Genomic DNA, 23,036 nt, shown 5'->3' with positions numbered 1-23,036 from the left:
AATTGTGCTATTTGCATTACTCCCTTAGGAGTACCTGGGTAGGGGAGGGGGAAGGACGGGTGGAATCAGAGAATAAAACTGCTCCCTTAGATTAATTATTTAAGAATTTGTATGACTTTATTTTTATCATTTTGTCTTTATATGTGATGTGTTACTTTTCTCATTTTTGTTTTTATTACTATAGCAGTGAATATTTATAGAGCACCAAATGTTTGATATAGGCTTCCTGTGTAGTATCTAATTCCATCCTCACAACAGCTTTGGGGCCAGCACTATTATCATTGCCATTCACCTAAGGGTTAAGGAATTTGCAGTTAATGCATTTTTACAAATGCTGGAACCAGAACTGGGTCCATGGTGGGTTGACTACAGTATCCACGTTTATTCCCTTTGTCACTCTCTTTTACAGGTAGAGGTGGACCCTAAATGTCACCAACCTAATGATGACACAAAAATGTGAAAATTAATTATTGTTTCCATAGGCAAAAAGAACATCTCAAGTGAGTGATGAAGGTGTCATACCTTCACCTATCAACTGCACTAGCATTATCAGCTATACTGACTATGAGAGAGAAAACCCCAGCTCAGTGTACCTTGCTGCTCCCATCACAGTCTTCCAGAATGGCTGTGGTGTTTCTGATGGAAATGCATTTACCCAAGGCCACATTAATAAGCTAGGAAGCAAAACATAAAATACGCATTAAGAACAAAATATTTTAAAGTAGAACAAGACATTCAGAAAACACAGAATATAAAACAATAATAAGGTTAAAGATAGTTAAGTTAATAGCTTAGCATTACTTAGTACTATACTATTTTATTGGTTGCTATCTCTAACAGGGACATAATGTAATCTTGCTGAAGTACAGCTTCAATCTGTCAATTTAGGCCTGTGATTCAGCCACAGAGCCAACACACAGAAGCTTTTAATTAACCCTTTCCTGGAATGCTGAACAGGAAAGGAGCAAAAGGTGGCTTGAAAAGCAGTTATTTTCTTGTTTCAAGTTTGTCTGATGCATATATTAAAAGTCAGTGCACATACTTGCAATTTAATCAGAGAAGTGGTTATGGGCTCTGTTCCCTGGCTGACCCCTCCAAGCTATCTGACTGCTTAGGCACTGAATCATAGATAAATTGAGTCTTTCAAAAACAGCAGATTCCAGCTGACTCCCGGTCAGAATCTTCCTAATGACTCAGGCAAGCTACAATTCATTACAGGGAAGTCACGAATGCTAGTATGGAGCCAAGCTTAAAGACACTTTCTGGCAGGCCCCCAGGTTTTTAATGGATTTGCAGGGTCCAACACGGAGGCAGCTGCCTGTAAGTCACCATTTAATGCAGAGAAATGTTGATTCCCTTGCTCCCTCTGACATTCTGGGCAGGTCTAAAGAGAAGGTGGGTTAATAGTATAACACAATTTGAACTTTTCAGACTTCTGGAAGAGCTGTGTAGAGCTCAGTCTATAATCAGGGAAGCACCCTGTGCTGGCAAGTGGGGTGGTCTCTGTGGCTAGGGACACTATTTGTGTCCCCTCTTGTTCCAGGGTAACTAACCAAGAGCTCTAACTAGGGAGCACTGTAGGACACAAGTTGGGGTGCTCACAGAGTTGTCAGATTTCATAACAGTACTCAATGGGTTGGTTCGCACTTTTACGTGCTTAATTTTTCCTACAAGAAAGTAGGGGGCGTCTTTAGGGTCCAAAAAGTGAAGAACAAAACCTAAAAACAAGAGGTAAAATGGCAAATACTGGTAAGCAGGGGACTGAGACTGAATATGAAAAAACCTGGAGTTGAGATCTTCCACACATGATGGAAAGCTAAAACGTTAGGCCCTGGCTGCAATGGTGTACAGGGAAAAACAATTTATTCATTAGCACTGGGAGACAAAGGGGAAGCTTCTCCCAAGGGAATCTGAAACCTTACATCAACCTTCATTTGAGTTTGAGATGCACACACCACTTGCATTGACTAGGAACCCTGACAGAACCTTCAAAGCACTGAAAAAAAATAATAAACCATTAAAATCTACCAGTTTTGTTGTTTCGGGGGTGACCTGCATGCAAAACAAATTCTAGAAGAACAGACTCTCCAACAGAAATCCTCAAAGGAAGCTCTATTCACAATTTAAAGTGCCAGATTTGGGAGGAGACAATTGGCTTCCCAGGTGGCACAGTGGTAAAGAATCAGCCTGCCAATGCAGGAGGCGCAAGAGATGCAAGTTCAGTCGCTGGGCTGGGAAGATCCCCTGGAGGAGGAAATGGCAACCCACTCTAGTATGCTTGCCTGGAAAAATCCAGGGACAGAGGAGCCTGGTGGGCTACAGTCCACGGGGTTGCAAAGGATCAGACATGAGTGAGTGACTGAGTGCGTGCACACATGCACACACACACACACACTCCATCATTAGTGGGAGCAGCCAGAACCCACAGGAGGAATCCACCACCAGGAACTTCAGGGGAGAGAGTTAACAGTCATGTGTGGAGGTAGATTAATCCTGGAGTTGAAAGAAAGGAAATGGTGTCCCAGTTGATCTTAACAGAAAACAAACGAACAAACAAAAACTCCCGTATTCGTAGATTATGCAGAAAATATCTTCAAGAGAGTTTGGAAAACTCTGGCTTCAGGAAAGCTGACCAGGCTGCCCTACTCCAGAACCTCTCAGAACCTCCAGTACTGAGTGCAGAGGGAATGTGATACAAGAGTTTGCCAAATACACGTGACCACAGAATCCTCTTTGACAGCATAACTTTGCCCAGAACAGTGTTTGGGAACCCCTGGTTAACTGATTGCTTTGTATTTATTTCTCACAATCCCTTCTTCCTAGTACTAAAAGGCACAAGAAGGAGAGAAACCTTTTCTATTCCTTGCCTCCCTCTCCCCCACTTCATTTGAAGATATGTTTCTCTTCCTTCTTTTTGGAAATTACTATATAGAAATGGTCCATGAAGTGCTAAGGAATTGATATTCTTTCTCTCATTAGGAATAGTTTTGAAAACTGGCTCTCACTTAAAAAATACATCTATGTTTTTATTGTAAACCATATCAATCTTATTTTAAAATCAGGAAGTATGTATACATTTTACATTATTCATTTTGAATTATTTCATTTTCCAATTTAGGAGGTTGGAGTTCTCTGTGGTTTATCCCAGAACTGGTAAACACTAGACTAGAAGCTGTTTGCTGAGTTAAATCCAATATAAGTTCAAATTATTGCTGAGGTTCTTTTATTATTTTCAAATATTTTTGGTTCAGTGAGAAAGGATTTATTCTTAATTTTTAAAAAGTCAAACTTTCCTAGGTGTGTAAGTTGAAAGAAGGAATGATATGGAGCAAGTAACAAAAAGTTGTGGATTTCAGTTTCTTGGAAATTTACAAGATTATCTATCCAAAACAATGATTTAGTTAACCTTCCTCTGAATTTCCTGGAGAAAGGTCCTTTTTTTAATGGTAATAATGCTCCCTACTCGTTGCTTCGGAGGGAACCAATGTCATCAATATTAAAATTTGTCTAAGGAAGACAACAAATAATGAGGAAAACAGAAAGAAAGAATTTATTAAAATCATTTCTGCATTTTGTTGTATTGTAGCTCAGGCGTCAAGAGAAAGCGCTTTCATTAGAAAAGAGTTCTTCAAAATTCGAATGGAAACTATTAGACAAGCTAACCTCAAAGAAGAGGCAAAAGATAGTTTTTTAGTTCCCTCTGGTGGTTAAATTCCAGTAATGCTCTTACTGAGATTCTGTGTTTTTAGGACAGGAACAAATTACTATGATGAGAATTTCTTTTTCTTTTATCCTGCTTAAGAAATAGAGTTAAAAATGTAAATTTATTTTACAGGCATATTACTTGAACAGTATATAAACTCAGGGTATTCTTCCTAAAGAATTATCTCAGATAAAATAATCAAGTTGAACCTCTGAAATAGCAGTTATTGTATTCTGACCTACAAAGATGAACAATTACGTTATATACAAACCGGTTACATATACTTATGTGTCAGTTGAATTTTATGAAAGCAGAACAAATTCTTAGACTGTTTTTCTCTCTTTTCCACTTTTTCAGAATCTCCCTTATGCCATTAAGGGAAATTGCCTAAGTGTTCATCAGGAAATTTGGTAGGCAGAGAAAGATTGGTTTGTACAATCCACTTCCTAGGGAGAACTGAAAAAAAAAAATGATGTAAAAAGAGCAGGCTTACTGAGGGCCAAGTCTGAACATTTTGCAAGAAGAAAAAGAAAACAGCACTGGGAATGTTTATGAGTAAAAATTAAATGAGAAATAAAATAGTAAAAGAGATAAAAAATTTGCATGACCAGGGAAGACCTCTAGGTCAAGGCTTGACTAATCATCTCTAAACTTAGTGTATGGTAAAGATCCTCATCTCTTGCCATCCTCTTCAAATTAAGTCTCAGGCTTAGAATGGGTTTGAAATGGCTTTTTTTAAAAGAGTTTTTCTCCTTCCTTAATTTTTTCTTAGCTTTGTACTCTATCAAACCTATCAAGTTTGACTTCTTTCTTTTTAGTATGTTATTTTGTGCCCTGGAATTTTCTCTGCTGTTGTCTGACAATTCCTGTTATTTTCAATCCCTGTTTGAAATCTATAAAACTCTAAATAAACCATGTCATCCCATTGCTTAACCCTACTCAGTAAAGTCCAATTGCGTCCTGAAAAAAGAAAGAGACAGATAAAGATGAGAGAGAGAAAATCCTTACTCTGCCCACAAGGACCTGCGGGATCCAGCTCCTTCTCCCTCTTGACCTTCATCTGGTGCCATTCCTCCTGCCTCCTCAAACCTTGATAACAACATCCACCTTCTTTTGAGTTCCTCAATGCCTCAAACTGTCACATGTCAGAGTTTTTGTACATGACATCCTTTGCCTGAGGCTCTCTTCTTTACAGCATGGTGGACTCTTGGTCTTTCAGACCTGGCCTTCAATGTCTTCATAGATTTGACTACTCTTAAGAAAAATTCACCACTTGTGGCCAATTCCCTGATTAAAAGTTACTATTTTTTTAATTTATACTTTACTTGCTTATTTCTTTATTATCTTTCTATCCTACCCAGCTTTAAGTTCCACAGAGAAGGGATCAATCTACTTTATTCACTACCCTATAGTCCAGTTCTTAAATAATGCCTGGTTTCTTGACACTTGGTAGGTGTTTGCTGAATTAATCAATAAACATGCCTTCCTGGAAGCCTTCCTCAGGTTTACTTAATATGGGCAGTCAAAACAAACCACACTTTGTCTCCTCTGCACTCATACTTGGTGCTTATTTATAAAGTAATAATTCATTCTTTCCCACACATTTTCAAAAATGTTTTTACCTTGTATTTTCACAAAGTCAGATTTGAAGTTGCTGCTTGAACTTACCACACCACTCGCCCTCACAATAGGAGCCTTCAAGTCTGGGAAAACATTCTCCAAGTACCACTTGAAGCTTTTGCATTTTAGCTTCTTGCGAAGCTCCCGCTGCTGGGTAAGGTTTCCGACGTCTAACCCTTGGTCTATGAGGTGATCCCCGTGGCCGTAGAAGAGCTCCTTGTACTCGTCGAGCCAGACCTCAGCCACCCGCCCCAAGTTCCGCTCCACCGTCTTCATCCGGTCTTTGGGGAAGGAGTAGGGATTGTCATTTCGGAATATGTGTCCCACTCGGGAACAGGGAATGATCTCAATTTCACCACCACACATCCACACCTGGAACAGTTTAAAAATATGTACCAGTTATCAAATGATTGTCCACAAATCATGGGCAGTTAACAATAATGAAAAACCACCTGGCGACGTTTTCCCCCTGTTGGAGCAATACTCTTCTAATATCCTTTTCAACAGAAAATTAAACTCAACAGGTATATTTAATTTTATTCTGTTGCTGTGAACCATTTTAGCTTTATTACATTACATATTTTCTCTTTTCCTCTCCTGAACTGTAAATCTTTCCCCCTGACCCCACTAAAGAAATCCTCACAGAATCCCAATGTATGAAATGTGTAACATAAGTTCCTGCTTTAGTAGTATCAAGGAAAAGACTATATGTTTCAATTTTCTCTATATCCCCTTCTCACGTTTGGGATGATCTCCCTGACTTGTGGAATACAACTTGAAGACCATCCTTCTTGATCAAGAGCTCAAAGTCACACCCCTATTACTATATAAACCCAACTCCATAGGAAAGCAGGTAATGTGGATACTCTGCACTATGGCTGCCACCACTGATTTGTCAGATATTAATCAATGGTTATGGTGTATAAATACCCAGCATTATCTGAGCTCCCCTAAGTTGCTGTAGTATGGCCTTTCGGTGGCCTGCTCTAGTGGCTCTTTTTATTCTTCTGTCTTGTGCTCTCCAAGATGGCCTATTACTAAATACTTCCATTACTTCTAATATATTAGAAAAATATATGAGTTATTTGCATCAAATATTCATCCTACAGCCTTTACACGAAATGGCAGACAATTATTTCCCTCACATTCAGATGCAGAAACTGTGTTGTGAAATATGAGGGAATGGTAATAAATTTCATGAGGGTTATTGATTCTTCCAAATTCAATCTGGGATATGAAGACATTAATCCAGAGGCCCTAATATTTCTGTGAAGTTTCCTCCCAGAGGCAGTCACATATCTGATTGTATTAGTGAAATGAAACCATTTAAAAGTGCTAGACTCTTAATTGTAAAGATAACTTGAGAAACACTCAGCGATACCTTGAAAGAGAGCTCCATATTTTCTCCACCCCAAACATCGAGCCCAGGATCATATGTTCCGAGTTCAAAAAAGTAATTTTTATCAATAGAAAATAATCCACCTGCCATGACGGGACATCTACAAAAAGAAAAGTTGGCTTTTAAATCTTGCATGTCAGGGGAGCTCAACTTTTAAGGAGTGTTCCCTAACAAGAGGCATTTTATAATAGTTACCACATGTGGGGAGGTCTTGGATAAAGGCACAAAGAACACGTAAGTGACAAGTTCCCTGGTTCTTGTGGCAGAACTCGATTAGAGGCAACAAAGACAGGGTCTGGAACTAGGATTCTTACTTGGCCTTGACATTTCAACACAAATTCTCCGGAGATGTTATTTTTAATAAGTTATTTAGTGCTATTTAGGAAAGATGAGTCAGGCACTGTTTTAAGTGTTATAGATGTATTAATTCAGGCCTCACAAAAATCCTTTGAGTATGTACCCCTAAGAAACTACAGCCCCAAAAGGCAAGAAAATTTTCCAAGTTCACAGACCCACCCGTCTGTGGGTTATACATCTAGGGTTCAAATTTAGGGGGTCTGGCTTGACTCTAAGATCTCTTCTCCACTATACTGCCTCAACAATACAGAAACTTTACAACAGCTTGTTATGTGGCAAACACTTATATATATATATATATATATATATATATATTTATTTATTTATTTTTTCTTTATTTTTTTCTTGGCTGGGCTGTAGAGCTGTGGCTCTTAGTTCCCTGACCAGGGATGGAATCGTGCACTGGGAGCTCAGAGGCTTAACCACTGGACCATCAAGGAAGTTCTTAGCAAATAGTTTTTAAAGCACTTTATATATAGTATTATCTGATTTAATTCTCAAAACAATCCAAGAGGTAGCTACTTCTGTTTAGCGTTAATATAAAAATGAAGAAACAGAGACAGAAAGAGGTTAAGTAACTTTTCAAAGCTCATACCACTAGTACGTAGTAGAGTTGAGATTTAAACCCAGGGAGTTAGAGTCTTCACTCCTGTTATTAATCATGGGGAAGAGAAACTACACTTGAGTCAGCAGTTAGAAAAGGCAGTAATCACGTCCCATGGTGGTTCCCATGGAGCCAGCTGAAAGAGGTTTGTATGGAAGCTCTGCAGCAATCTCAAAGGTAATATAAACCTCACCCTACACCTAGCTCTCTTCCCCCATGATTTATGTGTATTTTTTAATCTGAATCTCAAATGTCCTTTCCATACTATCCAGAATGCATTCTCTTTCTAACATTATGTTGAATAAATCTGAACTCAATCACTACACTGATTCTCAGAATTGGAGTCTAAAAAAGACAAAGAGGTTCTTTAGGTGTATGATCAGAGCAAGTATATTATATCCAGGCAGATTTGGATTTGAATCCCAATTTCTTCTTTTGCTTGGACTGCAGGGAGATCATACCAGTCAATGCTAAAGGAAATCAACCCTGCGTATTCACTGGAAGGACTGAGGCTGAAGCTGAAGCTCCAATACTTTGGCCACCTGATGTGAAGAGTCAACTTATTGGAAAAGGCCCCAGTTCTGGGAAAAATTGAAGGCAAAAGGAGAAGAGGGTGGCAGAGGAAGACATGGTTGTATGGCATCACCAACTCAATGGACATGAGTTTGAGCAAATTCTGGGAGACAGTGATGAATAGGGAAGCCTGGTGTACTGCAGTCCATGGGTTTGCAAAGAGTTGGACATAACTCAGTGACTGAACAACAGCAACAAATATCCCCAGGAAAATTACTTAACTCTCTTAGGTCTCTATTTCCTTATCTCTATAATGGAAAAACCACAATCTTTCTCCTAGAGTTATAGAGAGGTTGCACAGTGCTTAATAATTGGTTGTAGTTTTCCTTCACTTGTTAGGAGTATCGGTTGTGAAACATCACATTTGGAAGAATATAAGGCAGTGTTTGGAGGGGTGAGTTCAGAGAAAAGATGCTGCAATGTACAGGCTGGGCTCGAACTTTCTTTTGGGACTTTCTGGCTTAAGTCTGCTCAAGTTCTTTCTCCAATAAGGAAAGCTCCAGGGATCCTGCTGCTCTGCCTGAGGCTGGCAGAGTGCTTGTCCTAGAGGTCTCGACTTTGGGGGAGGAGTTAGGAGGCCCCCACTTTAGCTGCCGGTCTAAAATCGGTTCTTTAATCCAGTTTCTCCGGCAATAAAGCCCCAACTTGAATTCACATCTAGCTTCTGTGTCTGTTTCTCACTTTATTCACAGAATTTGGCACTCCTCCCAGGGAAAGTATAGGATTAGACTCAAAAAGAATTAGAATGATATTTTTGTTACTATTATTTATTCTTAATTTTCATTCATGTTTACTTCAGTGTTATATGTGTTTATACAGAATTTAGGCAGCACGTTTAAGTGGCTTATGTTTCTTAGTCTGCAAATCCCAGAGAATAGAAATAGGGAATTTCTCGGGTTGAGGGGTGAATAAGATATAATTACCCACTTAAAAGGTGAGTTTGGGCTGTGGGAAAGTAATTTCCAAGGAAAAATTTTTGCTTTTGGTCATCTGTTGGCTAGAACTGTAATTCTTGGTGTTCTATAAATGACAGCTAATGCCTGTTTTGTGAAATTGCTTCCTATGCCTTTGTAAGAAGATACATGTGACTCCTTCCTAGTGTTAAGTTTCACACACTTACCTTATTATATCAGTTTCTTTAATTTTGTTTTTTGCAACAACATCTGGAGGAATTGTTCTCCAACCAAAGTTCATTGGCCACACAAATATGCCTCTTTGAAAGTTGTCCACTGTCATGTAACTAGTCAAGGGAAACAAAAATGCTACCTGAGATCATTCACGTAATCAGCCTGACACCATGTGTTGTGCATGTGAATGAAACAAGCACTTATGAAGATGATTTTAGATCACCACAAAGCGTTTAATAACATTTCAATGAAAGATATGAATATAAATAGAAATAGTGCTGGATTGCTTGCTTTTAACATACTTTTAATAATATTCTGGTCATTTTGAGGGAAGAAAAACTCTGCTTAAGAATATACATGTGTATGTATGTATGTATATATACATGCCACAAAAAGAAGAACTAATCTTAAGAAAAATAAATATTTGGTTGTTCAGCTGAATAGAAAGAGGAAAGTCCTGGACACTGAGTATTAGTATTTATTGACATTTAGGGTTAAGAATTTGTGATGATCAAATAAACAATTGGATAGATCTGTTTTGATCTCATGATTTTTATCAAGTATTTCAACTTATTTAAACAGATAAACCATGTATTACTTAGATCTGCAAAGTTGTACATTTTACGAGTATGACCACTGCCTTCTGCTGCTGGTTAAAAAGTCACTTAGAAGTATCCCGTGGAATATGACAATATTACCTCATATCCTTATCATTGATGACTTCAATTACTGGACAGGCTACCTTCTTTCTGCTTAAGTAAACTCTTTCCAGGAGAGGTTCCAACCAGCCAATGTTACATTCCACGTGAGAATCTAAGAATGTCAACACATCACCTAGAGAGCCAAAACAAAACAAAACAATTTGAAAATGCAATATACTTAGTGTGTGTATTTTGTGTTCATAGGTTCTGGAGATTGTTCCAGAAATGTGGTAGTAAGCATAGTAGTCCTTTCTTCTTACTGAATTTTTCTTTGTCTCTAATTTAATTCTATAGTGAAATGAAAAAAAAAAGTTGGTTTCTAGTAGTCTTTTGGGGCAAGTATCATTTATGGTTGAAAAAAAAATTGATAAGCCACTTAGAATGATGAGTCAAGGCTCTGAAGGGAATATTTAGTATTAAAGGTAGTTGCTTTTGTTTTTTCTAAGGAGGGTAAATCCCATTAACTCTTGGGGGTGGAGGACTGAAACTTTGTTTTGCGGAAGATGAGGAAGAATCTGAGATTCCAACTTTAGCCTTAGAAATGATGAAGAGGAAAAATCGTCCCACATTATAACAGTGAAAAGAAATTAAAGTGGGGGAGCTAGTAAGACCAGGACGTAGTTTTAAAAGTGTTACAGAGGGGCAACAAGGAATTGTTTAATGGGTATAGAGTTTAGTTTCACAGATAAGAGTGCTGGAGATTGGTTGCTCAACAATGTGAAAGTACTTCACAGTGAACTGTACACTTGAAAAATGGCTCAGATAGTAAATTTTATATATGTATTTTACCATAATTAAAAAAAAAGAGGAGAAGAGAAAAGAAGCTTGGGAGACAGGAATAATTATGAATTCTTTATGTTTTATTAGTTGTGTGAAGTAACACTCTCTCTTTCCAATGAAAATTTTAGCAATGGTCTACATTGTTCTAAATGATTCTGTACAAGTGGATTGCATGTGTGTGTGTGAATAATAACCAGAGGAATCTGGGTTCTGGCCAGAATCCTATGTGTAATCTCAGACCCAGTGGTGCATGCATGCATGCTAAATTGCTTCAGTTGTGTCCAACTCTGTGCAGTCCTATGGACTGTAACCCACCAGGCTCCTCTGTCCATGGATTCTTCAAGCAAGAATACTGGAGTGGGTTGCTATGCCCTTCTCCAGGGAATCTTCCTGACCCAGGGACCAAACTCACATCTCTCATTGTCTCCTGCATTAGCCAGCAGGTTCTTTACCACTAGCGCCACCTGGGAAGCTGAGGCCCAAAGCTATTACAAAAGCTTTACCTGGCAGGCCTCTTGAGGGAAAGCTGCCATCTCCACACCAGACTTGGTTCACAGTTTGTGCCCTAGAGTCTCTGAAGGAAGATACAGTCAAGGACTCAGGTCCTCCAGCCCCCTAGCTGGACATGCACTTATAAAGAACTGCATTCCTGACCCAGGTTCACCCAGTTGGAGACTGTCTCATACCAAGACTTCTTTCTCACCTTGTGGGTGATGGGTAGATCTTCAAGACATTTTTTTCTTACCTACCCCTTCCCCCTTTCTTTCATCCTGGGCCCTAGGCTCCAAAACAGGAGGAACCTTATTTCAGGCTCTTTGGTCAGTAAGATGATCTACACATCTGCTCTGATCCACCAGCCCATTCTTCCCTGGGAAAATACGGAGCACTGAGGGAGTCAGTGCTGTCTTATGTCTGGCTTCCTTTCTATACTTTTTACTTATGTGATTGCAGGAAGTGCCTGAAGACTTGACTGTTACTTTTATTTTGGTTTATTGTTTTAATTGACCACTCTGACTCTTAGCTACACCCCTCAGCATCTGAAAAACCTACAATAACATCACTGATTTTTGATTTGATGCTTACTCTGTGTCAGATACTGTTCTGAACATTCTGAATGATTGTCTTATTGTCCTATTTAAGGTTTATCCTTGTGACAAACCTGAAGTATAGGTCTAAGTTTTATCCGCATTTAAGAGGAATGAAACACTTAGACAACTTTGCCAAGTTTGCAAAACTACTGGCAGCCCGATACTAGAAAATATCTGCATACACCCTCTTGCCTCTCCCCTCCTACCGCCCCGCCCCCGCAAATGAGAAAGAGACAGAGATATGAGTATGGGAAAGCTTAAAGTAAAAGCAGAAGACAGCAGCAGGCAAAGAAAAAGGTGCAAATAAATACCTGGATAATAGATTATTATCCACTGAAATCTCTAAACTACTTCTTAATGAATAGATCTTACTAATTACCTGATTAACAATGGAATTTTTGCATAAAGGTGAAGGGACTAACCTTAGCCAAAGTCTTGATGGGAAGTGGTCTTGAGATGTCTCTTTAAATAGGAACAGGCTGTGCTAGCCAGAAGCCCCTCCCCACCTCATCCACTACTCTTGGAGGTGCAGTTACATCTCCTGATCATGCTGGGATTGAGGGGGGTTTCCTATTTCAGGAGTTATGGATTGCTTGATAATGGAAGCTATTGTTTCCTAAGGGTGCCCTCTTGTATAGACCTCTCCTTATCCTGGGAAGGCTTCTAGGGTTCATCTAGGTGTATAGGGCATACAAGTATGTTTGCTTAGTCCTATTGGGCTTCCCTGGTGGCTCAGATGGTAAAGAATCTGCCTGCAATGCAGGAGACCTGGGTTTGTTCCCTGGGTTGAGAAGATCCCTGGAGGAGGGCACGGCAACCCACTCTAGTATTCTTGCCTGGAGAATTCCCATATACAGAGGAGCCTGGCATGGGCTACAGTCCATGGGGTCGCAAAGAGTCAAACACGACTGAGCAACTAAACCCAAATGGTCTAGCTGTACAGAACGCATAGAAGACAGTCTTCTTTGTCCCCACTCCTACTCCTGGCCCTTTCAGCCCGGGTGTTTAAAGAGTCCAGTCTCTACTACTTTGCCTTTCTCTACCTCCATGGCGGTTTACTGGGTCAAAGGGTCTGGATCTATTTCTTCAGTCCTCGGTGGCAGCAAGAGGGATCCTCAAACGTGCATGTATTTCCCCACTTGTGGGCATGGTGAAATAACATAGGATTGAATTTCCCCAGAACTGCCTTCATCGTAGCTCTGCTTTTCTTGGCCACATTGGATAAATTACTTAATCTCTTTGAGCTTTACTTTATGGAGATATTTCTAAAGTATACCTAATACCTAGATTCCTAATAGATAGCTATTACAATGACTGGTTTTCAATGATTGTTCAGGCTAGAGCTCAAAATAACTAACTCCATATTGATGACTACCTGGAAGGTTGTTCTGAGAGTAGATTCCAGACATACTGGATTGTTTGCAGATGGGTTTGCTTGTAACTTACTTAGTTTTCAATTTTTTGTGCCAACTCAGACATGCTCATTGTGCCAAATAGCTTTGGCTCCTTGTTGAGCTTTGATCCCCCTTAGATTTAGCTGACCAGCTTAGGATACTGCTGTTAGCACCAGTTGGTGATAGTGTTGTGTCTAGAGTCCTTTGACGAATGTGGACCTGCTGCCCACTTAAGTTTAAAGAATGATTTATAAGTGATGCTAAGGAAGCTACCTGTTTGACCTGCAGAAGGAACGAGCTGTAGAAATTTATAAAAGGACTGTTGCTCTTCAGGGAATGTCAGCATTGGCCACAAGTTAGATGTCACTTGTCCACATATTTAAAATTAGCCAACTGACTCTTTGGAATGCTCACAGCATTACAGCTATTTTGCTAACTGCCATGTTATATAGGAAATGAGAATCTGATCTCTATTCTGACCCTCCAGAATCAGAGCACTATTAAACCTGCCCACCTGCAGGCTGCTCTAGTCAGGGTTATAACTGGCTTGGTGTGTTCAACACTATCATAATATCTGGCTTGTTTTTTGTATCCAAATTACCTCTTTTCTTTTTACTTCTGTTGCCTTTATGTAAAAGACTTTCCCTTGAGACCCACTGACCAAGGCCTGTCTTTTAATTTTTGAAATCCTGCTTGACCTAATTCCTCATTCACAGTAAACAACTGATGACTGAACCAGATCGAGAGAAAGAATCTATCATGCCCTGGTGCCTGAATGTGGAGTGGACATTGCTTGAAGTTAGAGAGTTACAGATTTGCCCTTATTTATTTGTGGAATACTCTAAATGACTCTCAGAGAGCCTGATAGTACTCTGAGACCAAAATGGGGCCCAACTCGACTTCTGCTTCTGCATGTCCTTGACTGCTGCTACTGCTATGCTACTGCTGCTAAGTTGCTTCAGTCGTGTCTGATTCTGTGCGACCCTATAGACAGCAGCCCACGAGGCTCCCCCGTCCCTGGGATTCTCCAGGCAAGAACACTGGAGTGGGTTGCCATTTCCTTCTCCAATGCATGAAAGTAAAAAGTGAAAGTGAAGTCGGTCAGTCATGTCCACCTCTTTGTGACCCCATGGACTACAGCCTACCAGGCTCCTCTGTCCATGGGAGTTTCCAGGCAAGAGTACTGGAGTGGGGTGCCATTGCCTTCTCCCATGTCCTTGACTAGCTGATCTCAACCTTGCTTGTGGGTCCTCTTCTTTTTTCCCTGAATCCTAAAGAATAAATCAGTAGCTCAAGGCCTATCAGATTCTGGATTCAGATTCTTATCTTTGATCTCTTTGTTTGGTTATGCATTCTAGAAAATATTCTGCAGTGGCATCAATGCAGATCTCTGATTACAGAGACTCTTCAGACCCAGAGCCATCTGCTGTCTGTACTCTACCTGTGAGAGCTGAGGAGTGCTCAGGGGAGTTTGGGAGGACTCACTAGGCTGATCAGCCCTGCTCAGTGAGGGCCCTGAACAGTCCCTGAATTACAGCCTTGGCTAACATTGCACTAGAGATAGGGATGAAGACCATCCCCAAGAAAAAGAAATGCAAAGAGGCAAAATGGCTGTCTGAGGAGGCCTTACAAATAGCTGTGAAAAGAAGAGAAACAAAAAGCAAAGGAGAAAAGGAAAGATATAAGCCTCTGAATGCAGAGTTCCAAGGAATAGCCAGGAGAGATAAGAAAGCCTTCCTCAGCGATCAATGCAAAGAAATAGAGGAAAACAATAGAATGGGAAAGGCTAGAGATCTCTTCAAGAAAATTAGAGATACCAAGGGAACATTTCATGCAAAGATGGGCTCAATGAAGGACAGAAATGGTATGGACCTAACAGAAGCAGAAGATATTAAGAAGAGGTGGCAAGAATACACAGAAGAACTATACAAAAAATATCTTCATGACCCAGATAACCATGATGGTGTGATCACTCACCTAGAGCCAGACATCCTGGAATGTGAAGTCAAGTGGGCCTTAGAAAGCATCACTACAAACAAAGCTAGTGGAGGTAATGAAATTCCAGTTGAGCTATTTCAGATCCTAAAAGATGATGCTGTGAAAGTGCTGCACTCAATATGTCAGCAAATTTGGAAACCCCAGCAGTGGCCACAGGACTGGAAAAGGTCAGTTTTCATTCCAATCCCAAAGAAAGGCAATGCCAAAGAATGCTTAAACTACCACACAATTGCCCTCATTTTACATGCTAGTAAAGTAATGCTCAAAATTCTCCAAGCCAGGCTTCAGCAATACATGAACTGTGAACTTCCAGATGTTCAAGCTGGTCTTAGAAAAGGCAGAGGAACCAGGGATCAAATTGCCAACATCCGCTGGATCATGGAAAAAGCAAGAGAGTTCCAGAAAAACATCTATTTCTGCTTTATTGACTATGCCAAAGCCTTTGACTGTGTGGGTCACAAGAAACTGTGGAAAATTCTGAAAGAGATGGGAATACCACACCACCTGACCTGCCTCTTAAGAAGCCTGTATGCAGGTCAGTAAGCAACAGCTAGAACTGGACATGGAACAACAGACTGGTTCCAAATAGGAAAAGGAGTATGTCAAGGCTGTATATTGTCACCCTTCTTATTTAACTTATATGAAGAGTACATCACAAGAAATGCTGGGCTGGAAGAAGCACAAGCTAGAATCAAGATTGTTGGGAGAAATATCAATAAACTCAGATATGCAGATAACACCACCTTTATGCCAGAAAGCAAAGAAGAACTAAAGGGCCTCTTGATGAATGTGAAAGAGGAGAGTAAAAATGTTGGCTTAAAGCTCAACTTTCAGAAAACGAAGATCATGGCATCCGATCCCATCTCTTCATGGCACATAGATGGGGAAACAGTGGAAACAGTGGCTGACTTTATTTGGGGGGGCTCCAAAATGACTGCAGATGGTGACTGCAGGCATGAAATTAAAAGACGCTTACTGCTTGGAAGAAAAGTTATGACCAGCCTAGACAGCATATTAAAAAGCAGAGACATTACTTTGTCAGCAAAGGTCTGTCTAGACAAGGCTATGGTTTTTCCAGTAGTCATGTATGGATATGAGAGTTGGACTGTGAAGAAAGCTGAGCACTGACGAATTGATGCTTTTGAATGTGGTGTTGGAGAAGACTCTTGAGAGTCCCTTGGACTGCAAAGAGATCCAACCAGTCCATCCTAAAGGAGATCAGTCCTGGGTGCTCATTGGAAGGACAGATGTTGAAGATGAAACTCCAATACTTCGGCCACCTGATGCGACAAGCTGACTCATTTGCAAAGCCCCTGATGCTGGGAAAGATTGAGGGCCGGAGGAGAAGGGGATGACAGAGGATGAGATGGCTGGATGGCATCACCGACTCAATGGACATGAGTTTGAGTGAACTCTGGCAGTTGGTGATGGACAGGGAGGCCTGGTGTGCTGTAGTTCATGGGGTTGCAAAGAGTTGGACACGACTGAGCGACTGGACTGAACTGCACTGAAGCTGGTGCAGGACCTGAATCTCCTTAAACTCCTCACAGGATTCAGGTGCACTTTGGGGCCACTGAATTTGTCCTCAGATGAGTCTATTACTAACTCCATTCAAATAGACCTTTCTGCCTCTTTCCACACTCAGAAATCAGCCCTCCATTATTGCTGCTCTAGGTGTGGGCCATAGACACTGCCATCCATAGGGAGACAGGGCCAGAAATTGAGAACACATGTTTTGAAACTTCACAACGGCTTGCCAGAGTAATTGTTACTTTGTTGTCTACTTCATATATATGAGTGTTAAAATAGACACACACTCACATATATGTAATTATGTATATATCTAGATATATGTATATATAATTGTGTGTATAGTTATATATTTTTCCCATTTCTTTTTTAGGTAATTCATTTTTATTATCATTCATAAAGGGGTCCACAACAATGTTAGTTAGGAAAAATAATGTCCTTCTGCGATAATTTGGGAATATGCCCTCTACTGAATAGTGGCATGTAATTAAAATGTACCTAGCTGGAGTTTTTCAGAGTTGTGACCCCTCAATGTGTCATTAAAACAGTTTAGTGGGATACATATTGCAAAAAAGTTAGAAACTGCTGGAATGAAATGATGGACATAGGAGTGCTCATTGCACTATTATTTCAAATTTGATATGTATTTGGAAAAGATTAAACTAAAATAAAGATGTAGCCAAAACAAAAATTTAGCAGCTCTTACCTGTTGCCTTTTGTGCCCCTGCCAGCCTGGCTCTTATTAAGCCATGTCTCTCTTTTAGGCGAAGAATCCGAACTTTTGGAAACTGAGACATGTATTTATCCAAGTTATCTTTTAGGTAGTCTATATCAGGGAGAAATTAGACAAGGAAATACTTTAAAAATAAGATCTGGATAAGACCAGATCAAATACCCAAAACTATGATATTTACCATAGTCACTGTATTTTATCCTTTGAGCCATGATGTCATTTTCTTAGATGGGTTTCTGTCTGGGTTCAATACTCTAAGTTTCTGTTTTCCTAAAACTCAAATCCACCTTTCAGTGTAGGTGAGTTACCAAAAGGAGGGCTTACTTTTTCTGAGCATTTGTCAGGACAGGTACAAATTTACCTTGAAATAAATGAAGCTCGGTTTCTGCACAAACTTTTCCCCTTGTAAAGGCCTCTTCTAAGACCTAGGAGAGACGCTATGCATTGTATGCAAATTGAAAAATTTGCAAAAGAAAGATATTGCAACTGCAATTGGCTAAGACGATTGTCACTTCCTACTATGACACCCTCTCCATCACACCTCTGCTCTCTTGCTCTTTGTGGGGGGGGGGGTATATTTATGTAGCTTACAGTTACTTCTATGTATGATTAAGCTATTGACATATCCCAGGTAGGAACGGCTTCTGTGAATACTTCTGCTGCTCGCTTTCCTACCAATTGTGTCATCTTTCTCTTAAAGAGGACTTCATAGATCTTTCACCCACTCCAGTGTTCTTACCTGGAGAATCCCAGGGATGGGGGAGCCTGGTGGGCTGCCGTCTATGGGGTCGCACAGAGTCGTACACGACTGAAGTGACTTAGCAGCAGTAGCAGCAGCATAGATCCTTCAGGGCCACAAAATCTGAATAGGCCATTCCTAAAGGGACTGTTATCTGCTTGGTAACTAGATTTTATTTCTGTTGATGCTTTCAAGACTACTTCTCAAAGTTTTCAACCAGTTTTCCTTACATATCTCCCTGCTCCTGGAGCTCAGTGTGACCCTGGTAGGCACTCTAAGAGAGAGAAGTGAGAACTGGCTCATGTCCTTGTTGTCATGACCAAGGCTAAAGTGTTCTATTAAGGTTGCTGTCTCTTTGCTACTTTTTAAGTTTTTCTGAAGTGGGTTGCATTTGGGGATTTTTATAATGTGGTCTAGGACCTTTGGCAGTCATGGGACCACTTACATACCCAGGTTTTACAGTCCAAAGAGAGAGATTCTTCACTGTAAGAAACAAAAAAGTAAAGACAGTGGTGAATTCTGCCTTTGAACTCTGTTGCAACCTCATTTTTCTGGTCCCATTGGCAACTTGTCTTCTCAACTCTTAGCTGAACATATAATAAAGCAGAAGCAGTAGGGCTTACATTTCATTGTCTTGTATAACTAACTCTGTTAATTGTGGCATCTTTGCTTGTTAGATTTAATTAAAAGGTTTTTATGCAATTGTAGAGAACATCTTCTGGTCTCCAGAACCTCAAAGTACCCATCTCCAAAGACCTGTAATTAGAAAATCACTCCTACACAGCAGAGAAGTCACAGCTGAAGGAGAGTCTGCGGTGATTAGCTGGACAAGGCCATGGATGGCTGAGCTGACTTTCTGTAATCCACAGATGTTTGGACTTAGGCCTCTAAGCCACAATATCAAACAATGATTGGGCATTTATAAAACATTCATTCCTTATCAAATTATCCTGTAATTTTTGTATCCGAACTGTTATTGCCTCACATCACACTTTGATTTTCCAGGGGGTAGTTTTCTTACCTTTGGTGCTGAAGTCATCCACCAGTAGAATCTCCTTGATGAGGTGGGGAGGAGAGCGGTTGAGGACGCTATGCACAGACCTCAGGAGAGTGGACCACACCTCGTCCACAAAGCACATGATGACGCTGGTGGTTGGGAGGTTATTGTGAACAAGTTGCTCTGCACACCTGGGCCAGAACACAAGCAGAGCACAAAAAGTGTGCCAAGATCCACAAGGTGCAAGAGGAAGAGAGAGCAGAAATGGAGCTCCTTCTCTCTCTCTCTTTCTCTCTGAGGACACAGAGAGAGGTGACTATCTACAAGTTGAGGAAAGAGGCCTCACAGAAACCCAACCTGCTGGTGCCCTTCCAGGCTCTAGAACTATGAGAAAATAAATGTTTCTTGCTGTAAGTCCTCTAAGAAAAATCCACAAGGTGCAATTGTGTGTAAATACACATACACTCAAGTTATCTGTCTATCTGTCAATCATCTATCTACCCACCTATCTATACATCCATCCATCTACAATCTATTTCTTTATGTTTATCTATCATCTATCTTGGAGAAGCGCATGGCAACCCACTCCAGTATTCTTGCCTGGAGAATTCCATGGACAGAGGAGCATGGCTGGCCACTGTCCATAGGGTTGAGAAAAGTCCGACGTGACTGAAGTGACTTAGCATGCACACACCATCTATCTATCAGTCCATCTATCTACATGATGATTTTCTTGTGTACTTTTGTTGGAGAGAGTTACAAATAAAATAAAGAGCAGAGAAAGGATTTTTGGTTTTGTTTAGTTGCGAAGTTATTTCTGTCTTTTTGGTAACCCCATGGACTATAGCCTGCCAGGCTCCTATGTCCATGGGATTTCTCAGGCAAGAATACTGAAGTGGGTAGCCATTTCCTTCTCCAGGGGATCTTCTCCACTGAGGGATCAAACCTGTTGCTTCGGGCATTGGCCCAATGACAATTGTTGCTAAGAGGCCTAACCATGCAAGGCATGAGAACTTCCTGTGAAGACATCACCCTGTCGTGGAAAGGACACCAGCTTTATAGGTGGTTAAGACACTATTTTGAAGCTCACCAACAAAATTTTTCAAATTGTCATCTAGATTCTTTACTTAATCTTTCTGTGCCTCAGTTTCCTCAACTGCAAAATGAGGTAACATGTCTTATTGAAAAGAGATTTACAGCTTAATGAGAATGCACGTAAATAAAATATCTAGCCCAGTTTCTAGGCCCAGGAATTCACCAAATGGTAGCTACTGCTTTCCTAATTAAGTTATAGACCACAGAGAACATTCCTATTCTCTTATTTAATGTTACTTAATTAACATTAATTCACTTAATGCTACAAAGCCTTCTCAATTGGCCTTTTGCCAAATGCCAAAGGAAATATTCTTTCCCACTGCATGTGAATGTATTTATGGATATATATGATATGTATTATATACTACTTAAACTCTTAAATAGATGGCTTCTGTATCTATTTAAGGGGTCCTTTCTGAGACTCTTTGTGCTCCAGGGTAGCCACAGTTGAAATCATTTTGCTGGCATGGAAATGAGAACGTGACTATAGTGGGAGTTGGTATTCAGGTGGGGTGTAATTGGTCTTGGGTTTTCTCCATACCCTGAAGTGCATCAAGCCTCACTACTGGCAGTCTTCCATCTCCTGCCTGGGTAACTCTTCACATGATGGTACCCAGTGGACACTCACAAAGCGTATTTGCCATTTTTCTAACTCAGATACTCTCTGTAATGCAATAATTAATTATGATGATCATAAATAAATATTATCAGCCTTCTGCATTATTTCATTTTAAACCTCAAACCAACAGCATCTCTTCTTCCCTCTTTATAGAAGTACAATTGAAATCATGTGGAGACTATGCCATGATTATACTGCTAGTCAATGGTGGAGTTGGGACTCAAGCTCTCATCCAGTTTGGCTCCAGTAATAGCTATTCAGGAAGTCATAAGTCCACAAGAATAAAAGCAGCTGGCAGTAGACGTGGCATTTTGTGGAAGCAGACATTTCTGTGAGACAACATAATGGCACTGTGCTTAGTCCACAAATAAACAATATATGAGTAAAAACCATAGAAAAAACACATTTGCATGGCACTTTACAGTTGGTATATTTTTTTGGGCTCCAAAATCACTGCAGATGGTCACTGCAGCCATGAAATTAAAAGACGCTTACTCCTTGGAAGAAAAGTTATGACCAACCTAGATAGCATATTCAAAAGCAGAGACATTACTTTGCTGACTAAGGTCCATCTAGTCAAGGCTATGGTTTTTCCTGTGGTCATGTATGGATGTGAGAGTTGGACTGTGAAGAAGGCTGAGCGCCGAAGAATTGATGCTTTTGAACTGTGGTGTTGGAGAAGACTCTTGAGAGTCCCTTGGACTGCAAGGAGATCCAACCAGTCCATTCTGAAGGAGATCAGCCCTGGGATTTCTTTGGAAGGAATGATGCTAAAGCTGAAACTCCAGTACTTTGGCCACCTCATGTGAAGAGTTGACTCATTGGAAAAGACTCTGATGCTGGGAGGGATTGGGGGCAGGAGGAGAAGGGGACGACAGAGGATGAGATGGCTGGATGGCATCACTGACTCGATGGACGTGAGTCTGAGTGAACTCCGGGAGTTGGTGATGGACAGGGAGGCCTGACGTGCTGCGATTCATGGGGTCGCAAAGAGTGGGACACGACTGAGTGACTGAACTGAACTGAACTTACAGTTGGTAAAATACTATTATGTACATAAATTCAATCTTTTTTAACAACTACTTGAAATGCATACTATTATATTCTTCTTCAAATAGAGCAGACTAAAGCTTGAGAAGTTAAATGACCTACCCAGCACCATTCATTAGGAAGCCTGTGTATGGAAATGTGAACAGATGTTTTAATCCAGATCTAGGGATCATCAGAGAAAATGAGGTAGAAACAAAAGCGGTGGAAGATTTTGAAGGTATTAGTGTAGTATGGTTAAACAGTCCACCTTAGGCTCTAAGTTGGGTAAGAGAAAGTAAAGCAAAGAGGAGTTGATTAGCCTGAATGAAAGAAGAGTATAGAAAACATCAATGACCTCCTGTGACTCCTTCATCTCTAATTTTATAGTGTAAATGAATGGGAAATACTCATTTCACACCTAAATATTCTTTACAACATTGGTCCCTGAAAAAAAATAAATCAGTTTTAAAAAGGAAGGGTCAGCTGCATAAATTCTGCCTGAGCTATGTGAATCAACAAGCCTTAGTTGTGAAGTCCCAAAGTTGTCTTATCATTAAAATGTGGTTGACTTCAGAAACATCTAATTACAAATGAAAATACATTGGGGAGAATTAAGCAAGCAGGCTAAAGTCGATGGATCTTTTCACAGTATAATTCAGTAGAGTTTTGGTCCCTTTTAGAAGAAAGTTCTAGGAGGTAATGTGAACCACTCTGAAATTAGAAGTTGACAGAACCCTCAGAAATTTGAGAGGTTTGGGAAAGGCAGCACTCTTCACAAAAAATCTGTCCCTCCTCACCTCTCAACCTTAGCTGATGCTTTAATTTCCCCATCAGGACTGATCATGAAGAATTTCAATAGATGAATATGTAGATTTCTATCCCAGGAGATGGCCCCTCTGCTGGTTATGAACAAGTATATATTTTAGATGCATTTGGGGAATTACATTGAG

At 40.3% G+C, this 23,036-nt stretch overlaps 1 protein-coding gene across 1 annotated transcript in view; it reads right to left on the bottom strand.

The window, feature by feature from the left end:
- The window catches only part of GALNT5 (polypeptide N-acetylgalactosaminyltransferase 5), a 43,837-nt gene that overhangs the window by 8,749 nt on the left and 12,052 nt on the right, over positions 1-23,036 (bottom strand). Inside the window, exons 2-8 of the mRNA XM_040229116.1 lie at positions 19,368-19,534; positions 17,581-17,700; positions 10,082-10,217; positions 9,377-9,496; positions 6,705-6,822; positions 5,372-5,695; positions 594-674 (exon numbers count right to left, since the gene is read on the bottom strand). Coding sequence (XP_040085050.1) covers positions 594-674; positions 5,372-5,695; positions 6,705-6,822; positions 9,377-9,496; positions 10,082-10,217; positions 17,581-17,700; positions 19,368-19,534 — 1,066 coding nt within the window. The remainder of the gene's footprint in view (positions 1-593; positions 675-5,371; positions 5,696-6,704; positions 6,823-9,376; positions 9,497-10,081; positions 10,218-17,580; positions 17,701-19,367; positions 19,535-23,036) is intronic.

This window comes from Oryx dammah, unplaced genomic scaffold (genome assembly GCF_014754425.2).
Source record: "Oryx dammah isolate SB20612 unplaced genomic scaffold, SCBI_Odam_1.1 HiC_scaffold_27, whole genome shotgun sequence".
NCBI lineage: Eukaryota > Metazoa > Chordata > Mammalia > Artiodactyla > Bovidae > Oryx > Oryx dammah.
This window is presented reverse-complemented; position numbering and strand designations above follow the sequence as displayed.